At 45.3% G+C, this 9,949-nt stretch overlaps 1 protein-coding gene across 4 annotated transcripts in view; it reads left to right on the top strand.

The window, feature by feature from the left end:
• Positions 1-6,336: 6,336 nt before the first annotated feature.
• plin3 (perilipin 3) overlaps positions 6,337-9,949 on the top strand; it is an 8,974-nt gene continuing 5,361 nt past the window's right edge. For 3 of the 4 annotated variants that reach the window (XM_056604703.1, XM_056604702.1, XM_056604700.1), the window contains exons 1-4: positions 6,486-6,636; positions 8,482-8,577; positions 8,928-9,123; positions 9,530-9,612. In XM_056604703.1, coding sequence (XP_056460678.1) covers positions 8,512-8,577; positions 8,928-9,123; positions 9,530-9,612 — 345 coding nt within the window. In that variant the 5' untranslated portion in view covers positions 6,486-6,636; positions 8,482-8,511. Of the gene's footprint in view, positions 6,423-6,485; positions 6,637-8,481; positions 8,578-8,927; positions 9,124-9,529; positions 9,613-9,949 lie in introns of those variants that run through there. The other variant, XM_056604701.1, reaches the window with a different exon arrangement.

The raw sequence follows: 9,949 nt of genomic DNA, 5'->3' as shown, positions 1-9,949 counted from the left end.
ATGGTTAAATGGTAAAATGGATACAGTTCGCTTTTTTGTAGACCTATGTGTATGTACTCAGATGTTTTACAATAAACAGTACATTTTGACGGATGTATACTATAGTCCTACTTTAGCATAGTAGGAATACAACTATAGTCCTAGTAGGACTATAGTAGTACTAGCACTATAGTCCTAGTGGGACTACAGAGGACTATAGGCCTGCAGCCCTCTGTCCTCGGCAGTGCCTGGCACCAGCTCAAAGCTCGGGCGGGGATCTGCACTCAGACCCCTGCAGCACCTGATGGTGTTCCAGCCTGTCACTCACATCTGTGGATGACATCAGTTCCTTAAACCCAGATACTTCACTCTTCCCTTCTTTCCCCCACACTGCACTGTCGTCCAACGCCCAGAATGAGCTGTTAGGCAGAGCCTTCAAGCAGGCAGGGCTGGTGGTTAAGTGGGTGTACTCGATATCACAGGACGCCGCTACTGCTGGTAACTCTGTCGACGTTTTCATTTTATCGGGAGGTTTTTATAATCGAAATAAATAGATGATAATAATGCTAATAAATAAATAAATACATAAGTAATGGACTGAACTCTGAGGCGAATTCATCTGCTTAAACGTCTGCTCCTTTCATGTCTTGTCAAAGTTTTTCAGAGAAAAAGGATATGCTGACAATAAATAAATAAACAAACGTTTTTGTTCTTCCATTTCTTTCATCCCACACAGGGTGTCTGCGCAGGCAGGCAGCGCACCTGAACTAAGATAAGACAGAGAGGAGCTGTGCAGGAAAGTTTAGCAAAGAAGCTGCGACCTTTGATGGAGCATTTTGAATCTTTTATCAACATGGGGGGAGGAGGAGGAACGACATTTCAGCCTCTTTCCAAAAGCAAAGGAAGGAGGTTGACAGACAAGCTACAGAATAAATATGTATGTGGTTGTTTTTTTTGTAAATGCATTCGTAAATAAGGATGAAATAAGAATTACAAGACAAGTTCCTTGACAACATTGGCGCAAACTTGGAGCCTAAGGAGACTAGGAGACCAGAGATAGGACGCTATGAAGGAGACCAGAGACAGGACGCTATGAAGGAGACTGGAGATAGGACGCTATGAAGGAGACTAGGAGACCAGAGGTAGGACGCTATGAAGGAGACTAGGAGACCAGAGACAGGACGCTATGAAGGAGACCAGAGATAGGACACTAGGAAGGATACTAGAGATAGGACGCTATGAAGGAGACTAGGAGACCAGAGATAGGACGCTATGAAGGAGACCAGAGATAGGACGCTATGAAGGAGACTAGGAGACCAGAGATAGGACGCTATGAAGGAGACCAGAGATAGGACGCTATGAAGGAGACTAGGAGACCAGAAAGAGGACGCCATGAAGGAGACTTGGAGACCAGAGGTAGGACGCTATGAAGGAGACTAGGAGGCCAGAGATAGGACGCTATGAAGGAGACTAGGGGGCCAGAGATAGGACGCTATGAAGGAGACCAGAGATAGGACACTATGAAGGAGACTGGAGATAGGACGCTATGAAGGAGACTAGGAGACCAGAGATAGGACGCTATGAAGGAGACCAGAGATAGGACGCTATGAAGGAGACCGGAGGTAGGACGCTATGAAGGAGACTAGGGGGCCAGAGATAGGACGCTATGATGGAGACCAGAGATAGGACGCTATGAAGGAGACCAGAGATAGGACGCTATGAAGGAGACCAGAGATAGGACGCTATGAAGGAGACTAGGAGACCAGAGATAGGACGCTATGAAGAAGACCAGAGGTAGGACGCTGGCCCCCCCTCCACCCCTCCAGGTTGGGCCAGCGGACGGCCACAGGGGTAGGACAACGCGAGGCATGTGATCTGATCCAATTCACTGATCTATTCTCACACACTCAAGTCAACTGGCCGTGTTGTCGTGACAATAAGATCAACCTTTTCATTCCAACTCATCATGGATTAATTCAGTTGGTTAAAAAGAAGAAACCGTTTGTTATCCAACTGATGGGTCAAGTTTGTTTGTCATTTGAAAGAAATGTCCGTTATTTGTAATACCCAATAAGAGAAGATGTATTTTATAGTCATAGGGGGTTAGACGGTGAGCTACGGACACATAAGTAACTGTTGTTAAAGTTTGCTTGACATGTAAGTCGACTTAAACAAAAACTCGTCTCTGTAGGCTGCACGTTGCTATATGTATGTTCTACCTTGTTCTACTTTGCTTGATCCAGTTATTATTTGCATGCTTAATTCCCAACACATCTTCATTTGCTAAGCAAGTCATCCAACTGTGGGGATTTTCTTCTGAAGCACTACATCGAATCGCTTCTGTTTTTGGCAATGTCATTAAAGTGAGTTACTGAATAAGTTATAAATAAATAAGGAATTATGTCTGAATTAATTGCGTGTTAAACAGACAGTCTCTCCTTTTCATTGTGAGCGATGGGCATTGCATCTCTCAGAGTGAACCTGATGCAAGGCAGCGAGAAGCCGACAGGAAGAAGAATGGAACTCCCTTCTTGTTAGAAAACGGAATATCTCAGGAAGAGTGTTGAAGAGAACGAGAATAGATGAAGGAAAAGACAGAGGCTCGGAGAGATGAACCCCACCACCAATAACACATTCATGTCGTCTCAGAACCAGATGAGAAGGGAACATGGCAGAGGATCAATACAGGGGTGACATGACATGGGAAGGGTAGGGAACTTTGGCTCAACCTCCCCAGTAGTGACAGAAAGCAAGCTGTCAAGTCTTTTGTTTTGCGGGGGAGAGGTCGCTGTAGTAAGCCGTCACTGTCCCGGTCGCGGGCAGACGGCAGCAGCATGAATACTGCAGGGCCAGCCGTCAAACGCGTGTCGACGCTGCACTTCAGCCGCGGCCGCTGACCACTCAGCAGGGAGCTTCCAGGGGCGATGAGACCGCCAGGTTGAACGGCGAGAGAGAGTCCCTCTAACACACAAACACACACACACACACACACACGCACACGCACACATGCACGCACGCACACACACACACACACACACACACACACACACACACACACACACACACACACACACACACACACACACACACACGCACACACACACACACACACACACACACACACACACACACACACACACCTTCATAGATGGCAGGAGTCAACAGAACTCCTAGTTCTAATGTCACTGGAAATGACACAAACACAGGAAATGGGGTTTTTTTCTGAACATCTAGACTGCCTGTTGGTTCCAAGTATAAAAAATTGCTTTTATATTTGCCGTCTCAGTTCATATGTTCTGTTGTTCCACCTCATTTTTTAGCACTCCAACGATTGGAGCAAGGGGTACTTAAAACTCATTCCTAGTTCCTGCAGAGGGGCCACCAACAAGTAATTTACCCAATATGTTTCTAGCTCGAGGGTAGGGAGATTGAAAAAAGGCCTGTAGCCAATTTCCTTGCTGGGTCATTTTACCCCTAAAGATTTAGGGCAGTGCCTCACATGAGCTGAAGGCATCAAGTGAATGAATTTTATGAGCATTCATTTGCAGCATTTTGTTTCATAAAGGGACAATCGTGGGCCCACGCTGGCTTGCAATGTTCAATTGTTCTGCCCTTTGGTGCATATAATTAGAGTTTCTCCACGATATCGCTTTTAAATATGAACGAAAGGAACTAAAAGGCTGTGAAAGAGAAAAGGCAGGAGAAAATGGAGAAAGAGAAGTCATCTGGTCATGCTTCACAATGTTAGAATCAGGATAACAGCACTTGCTACCCCAGTACTTAGGGAAGCGTAAATATTTATTCGATGAAATTTAAGGAGATGCTCCATATAATAGGAATGCCATCCTTAACAACAATCTCATCAGGCTTATCAGGAGTCTATATATACCTTTATAGATCTATATAGGTTTATATATACATGGGTGTTGGTGGTCCACCTCCTTCCCATACACAGGTATCCCTTCCACGTGTTCGGATGCGGTCGGCACACGACTCTTATGTATCGACCGAGCCAAGGCTACGCTTTATTAATATGCCATTGAGTGATATATCACAAGGACAAAGGATCCGTGTCGGGTTGCAGCCTTGGAATGATGTGTAGCTGTGTTGCATGTTACCGATACCTCATGTTACCAGCCCCCCCCCTGGAAACTATAGTCAAAGGATGTCGGGAATTAGATTCCCAACGTCCACGGAGTCCCGTGGTGGTGATGGATCGCCTGAGGGGAGGAGGCCAGGCCGTGATGGACGGAGAGGAGAGGATCAGGAGTCTTCTGCAGATTTTAGGGGGCCCGAACCCCCAGGTACACTGAGGAAAAACCGAAGAAAGACGAGGAGGAAGGAGAGAGTGGCGAGAGAGACGGAGGGGATCTGAACCCCACCGCCGCCACCTGAGGCATCTGCTCCACGTGCACTCGTGAACCGGGGCGAGTGGTTTTCATTAGGGGCGTAATGGTGGCGCTGTGTTTTTCTTTCTTCTGTTGACGGAGACCACTTCCTGTTAACCATTGGCTTTGATGATGATGATGATGATGATGATGATGATGATGATGATGATGATGATGATGGATGTCGTAGAAGTGATTAATCTTCCGAACAGAGGAAGTTACAGTAGGCCGCGGCTGGGTTCCGACCCCTTTGAAGATTCATGGCTGCCTTTCCGTTTGGTTCCATGTTGCTAGTATACCTACAATGTGAGATAATAATGCGGAATAGATCCAGGGTCTCTCAGGGGTCTTTGGTTCCGTTCTACGATCCAACAAGCTCTGGTTGCACACGTGTTTATTGTCTTTCACTTTTTATCTATACATGGCCCAAATGATCTGATTGGCAAAGTTTGTGTAGACTGTATGGACCATAGAAGAGTGTGTTCCTATTCAAACACTGAATGTCGAATGCCCGGAAGGGCTTACGAACATGCCAATTAAGTGGGCCTGCCGTTAATTGAGTTTCTTTAGAATGGAGAGAGGGAGAGAGAGAGAGAGATAGAGAGAGAGGGACCGAGATGAGGAGGAGAGAATTAAAATACTGATTTATTCAGCGTTGCTTAAATTCAGTCCCTTCGAAGAGATGAGGGAGAGAGAGGAGGAGGAGAGAATTAAAACACAGATTTCTTTAGTATTTCTTAAGCAAATTTCTTTCCTGTTATCTGCTGATCTGCAATTACTCAATATCCAGAACAATTTGGCTCCAATCAGCTGATCTAGTGGAGCACAGTGGAGTTAAGCAGGAACAGATGACGGCCTTTGGGGGACATTTACCTCTTAATTTGTGAAATGAAGAGCTTGATGCGTGTGTGAGTCTGTGAGTGTTATAATGTGTTTGTGTGTCTGTTTGTGCATGTGTGTATGTGTGTGTGTGTGTGTGTTCGTTTGCATTTTTATTTGTAAGTGTGTGTGTGTGTGTGTGTGTGTGTGTGTGTGTGTGTGTGTGTGTGTGTGTGTGTGTGTGTGTGTGTGTGTGTGTGTGTGTGTTTGTGTGTTTGTTTGCATTTGTATTTGTTAGTGTGTGTGTGTGTGTGTGTGTGTGCGTGTGTGTTTATATGTGAGTGTGTTCGTTTGCATTTTTATTTGTTAGTGTGTGTGTGTGTGTGTGTGTGTGTGTGTGTGTGTGTGTGTGTGTGTGTGTGTGTGTGTGTGTGTGTGTGTGTGTGTGTGTGTGTGTGTGTGTGTGTGTGTGTGTGTGTGTGTGAGAGACTCACAGCAGCACACTCCTGTGTCCCTGTACGGGGAGAGCTTTCAGGGTTCTTGTTAGATGCTGATAAACATAGTGTGACCGTGCAGCACTCCTTTCAAACTATATCAAAAGGCAGAATCCACTGTGATGTACTTTATAATTCAAATGCTGAAATAAGAAATGATTGCTTCATGTTCACTGGCGCCTAGTGGCTAAAACAAAGAGGCCCCATAATGAAACTGAGAAGGCTTCTATAATGAAAATCTCTTACTAATGAAATGAAGGGGTTGAGGGAAATAGCCTCTTCAACTCCAGTAATAGCATCTTATTGTCAGAGATGGGTATATGGTAGGCTACATTCTAAGGTTAGCCCAGTCTTACATATACTTGCATGAAGCTTGTACCTTGTGAGTTGCATCTTGACATAGAAATAGTTTTTTTTCAGGCTAAAGTCAATACGCTCTGAGTTTAGTATATTTTCTATATGTAGAATATGGCCCTTATGAACGTCACCTTAGCAACACTGCATGGACGGAACAGCAGAAATAATGACTGTGGAGAACGACTGCCCCCTCAAGGTACAATCCATCAATTGCAGTAAAAATGTCTTCCTGCTCATTTCTAACACAGTTCTCCAGTGTTACAGATATTGTTCATGGTGGTTTAGTATGTCGTTTGGTCCATTGCCATCGCAACACAAGGCCTTCGTCTGATTCTACTGAATGATCTCTTCTGGAGTCCAGAGATGTTGCACAAGCAGTGTTCCAGTAATAGCTGCTACTACTATTAGTTTCGTTTCTGTCTTCTGTGACATGATTGGTTATTTCACTAAGTCCTATTCCGCCTTTCCGTTCACACAATGTTGCACAATTCTGATTTTGATAGGCGCCCTGGCTGGAGACTGAACTCTCAATTGAGTATCGAACGCAGGTCAGGAGACGACATCGAGCGAACGAAGTGTCCCTGAAGTTATTCCAACAGGTCTGAGAAAAGTTTTTATACCTGATCTTACATTTCTCTGATTTTGACTCACCAGACACACGCAGGTTTATATACGCTCCACATGCTTCAAACGCGTTAGATTGTGTTAATCATATCTTTTAGTAATGCGACGAAGTGCCTTGACAGTTGGCGACAATGATAAGTTATGAAGTTTAATCGTTTTTTATTTTAGCGAGTGAATTTTGTATCTGGGGTAAAGTTCACTAATCCGACATGGGAGTGAGCTTTGGATTTGTAGAATGTTTGAAATGTGGCCCACTTTAGAGCTACAATAGGTTAAAACATTATTAACCCGTTGGATCACGGTTGTGAATAAATATAGCCTCTTTACATTGATTTATTTGATTTTTCTTTCGCTCTCTCTTATACTTGTTATTTCTTTCCTGGAGTGACTATAATGATATCTATCTATAATACTGTAATAATGCCTCAGCGGATGAGACTCGGCCCTATGTGTCCCAAAGGGTTCATTGACACTGGAAATAGACCAGCTGGATGATGCTGCGTTTGACACTTTCCTACATAGATTTAAATCCGCCTTAGGCTACACAGTTTAAGTTTTGATGATTGAAAGTACAAGATCACTTAAGGGTAAAGTTATCATGTGATTCTGTGACTATTATCTCTAATTTAATTAATCATAAATGTAACGTTGTCTCTGTAACCGCTATCTCCCTTAACATCCTCTTAGACTTTGTTCTTGAGCTGTAAATAACCCAAGTGATATATAATATTTGTTTTGCTCATAAAAAACCTTATAATTATCTAATCAATGAGTACAACTAGATTTGAACTTCAATACCAATAATGTAGCGTCACGGTTTATAAGTCATGTGTTTCATAGGTCAATTGAAATGAAGCAATGGGCAATGATGACACAGAGGCAGTGAATGTGTTTCCCAACAAAGACCCCGTTTGTGTAGGACTCAGTGGAAGTGAATCAGCTTTGGCGTGGTTGGTTTACAATTCTTCTCTGAATGTGTCCTGCCTGGGCTTGCACTGCTACCGACAATGATCAATAGATGGCGCTGTGAAGGCAAATACATCACCTCAGATAACCCAGATGAGCTGATGTCTTCATTCATCTTTAGCTATGGACATCTGGATTATTAATAGTTAGTCTGCCCACTTTGACTTTGGGGATTCTTTAGGAGTTTGGTCTATCTCTAGTGTGGTGTCTGGGCTTTAAGGTGTGTGCCAGGCTTCAGAAGACATAACTCAGACTGCAGCTCTGCCACCATCTGTCCTGCTGCACAACTCCGACCGCTCCCACGCCCCTTATCGTGATGCATAGTGTGGGAAGATAAATGGGATAACAAATTGCTAAATAAATGTACTAAATTACCATATCTAACTATATTGACGACGTACTGTGAAAGCACTTTTTCCCCCATTGGAAAGATGATCAGAAACAGCATTTCTATATTACCGTTCGATGCTATCACCACCAACCAGTGATACCATTAATGTATTTTACATGCTTTCCTTTTGAAATACATTGTATACCAAGGTGTGTAAAGTAGATGGTAGAGACGTATCTGAATCCGAACTCATTGCAGTCTTGTATATAGGGCAACATTTCTTCTTGGATCTTAATATCCATGCAAAATGTGGTGTGTGTGTGTGTGTGTGTGTGTGTGTGTGTGTGTGTGTGTGTGTGTGTGTGTGTGTGTGTGTGTGTGTGTGTGTGTGTGTGTGTGTGTGTGTGTGTGTGTGTGTGTGTGTGTGTGTGTGTGTGTGTGCGTGCGTGCGTGCGTGCGTGCGTGCGTGCGTGCGTGTGTGTGTGTGTGTGTGTGCGTGTGCGTGTGTGTTTTCTTCTATTAGTGATTGAAAGCCAGCACAGCAGCAGCCACGATGGCAGACAGCGGGAAGGCTAACGAGGTCGGAACTGAAGCTGCACAGCCAGCTAATGCAGAGCAGGTAGGCTGGCAGCAGAGTGCCTTCAACGTGGTTCATCTCAACAGCCCCGTACCGGGTTCGAGGGATCTCGTTTCATATCCCCACACTGTAAGCCCAACCTGTACACAAACAGACCCATGTCTCAGTGATAGTGTGTGTGTGTGTGTGTGTGTGTGTGTGTGTGTGTGTGTGTGTGTGTGTGTGTGTGTGTGTGTGTGTGTGTGTGTGTGTGTGTGTGTGTGTGTGTGTGTGTGTGTGTGTGTGTGTGTGTGTGCGTGCGTGCGTGCGTGCGTGCGTGCGTGCGTGCGTGCGTGCGTGTGCGTGCGTGCGCGCGCGTGCGTGCGTGTGTGTGCGCGTGCGTGCGTGTGCAGGGCCTGGTGTCCAGAGTGAGCAACCTGCCGCTGGTCAGCTCGGCGTGCGGCGCCGTGTCCAGCGCCTACACCTCCACCAAGGACAGCGTGCCCCTGCTGAAGGGGGTGATGGACGTGGCGGAGACGGGGGTGCGGACCCTGGGAGCCGCCGCCTCCACGGGCTCCAAGCCGCTGCTGGACATGCTGGAGCCACAGAGTACGTCTTCACACGCGACACACATGTCAGCAGAGCAATGCCAACAATGTTATGAAGCTTATTTAACAGTGAATTCCTATCGTAGTGATCCTAGGAGGACGATTATGATAATAACAATGTATAAGGGGTCTATAATAAAGGGGTCTATAATAAAGGCTCAAAAATAAGGAATTTATTCTACTTTTTTTCTAATTTGTTCCAGCAGTAAAGAAATGGACGACTTTTGTGTTTCCTCCAATCAAATGTAGTCTAACCCTAGTCGAACATGTAACGTGTGCACGTGCTGCGTACGTGTGGGTTCTCCAGACACACCTCTAACGTGCGCGTGCGCTGCCTATGCGTGTGTGTTCTCCAGTCAGTTCTCTAACGTGCGCGTGCGCTGGCTTTGCGTGTGTGTCTTCTCCAGTCACGGCGGTGAGTGACTACGCCCTGCTGGGTCTGGACAAGATGGAGGCGACGCTGCCCATCCTCCAGCAGCCGGCGGACAAGGTCAGCCCCGGCGCCGATTTACGGCTCCTCATAAAGACGCACATAAAGAAGTCAAACCGCCGCCAGAGCCGGCGTCGTTTCTCAAGCTCTTAATTGAAAGAAACGCGTCGGGAGGCAGACGGCAGGTCTTCACAACTATTCAGTTTATTTTTTTATTGTCGTGGTTACATCCATTCCTAGGATTTTAGAAGATTGGATTGGATCAGTTTCACCGTAAAATCATCCAGTGCATTGACTTAACACTTCCATTCATGTTTTTATTCTTTAAACAAAAAAATGTGCTCTCATATTTTATGTGATTACGATTGTGGTGATTTCTTCCATATCCTAGTAGTCC

This window comes from Gadus chalcogrammus, chromosome 12, assembly GCF_026213295.1.
Source record: "Gadus chalcogrammus isolate NIFS_2021 chromosome 12, NIFS_Gcha_1.0, whole genome shotgun sequence".
Classification (NCBI taxonomy): domain Eukaryota; kingdom Metazoa; phylum Chordata; class Actinopteri; order Gadiformes; family Gadidae; genus Gadus; species Gadus chalcogrammus.
The sequence above is the reverse complement of the archived record's forward strand: the minus strand, read 5'-3'. Positions and strand labels throughout refer to the sequence as shown.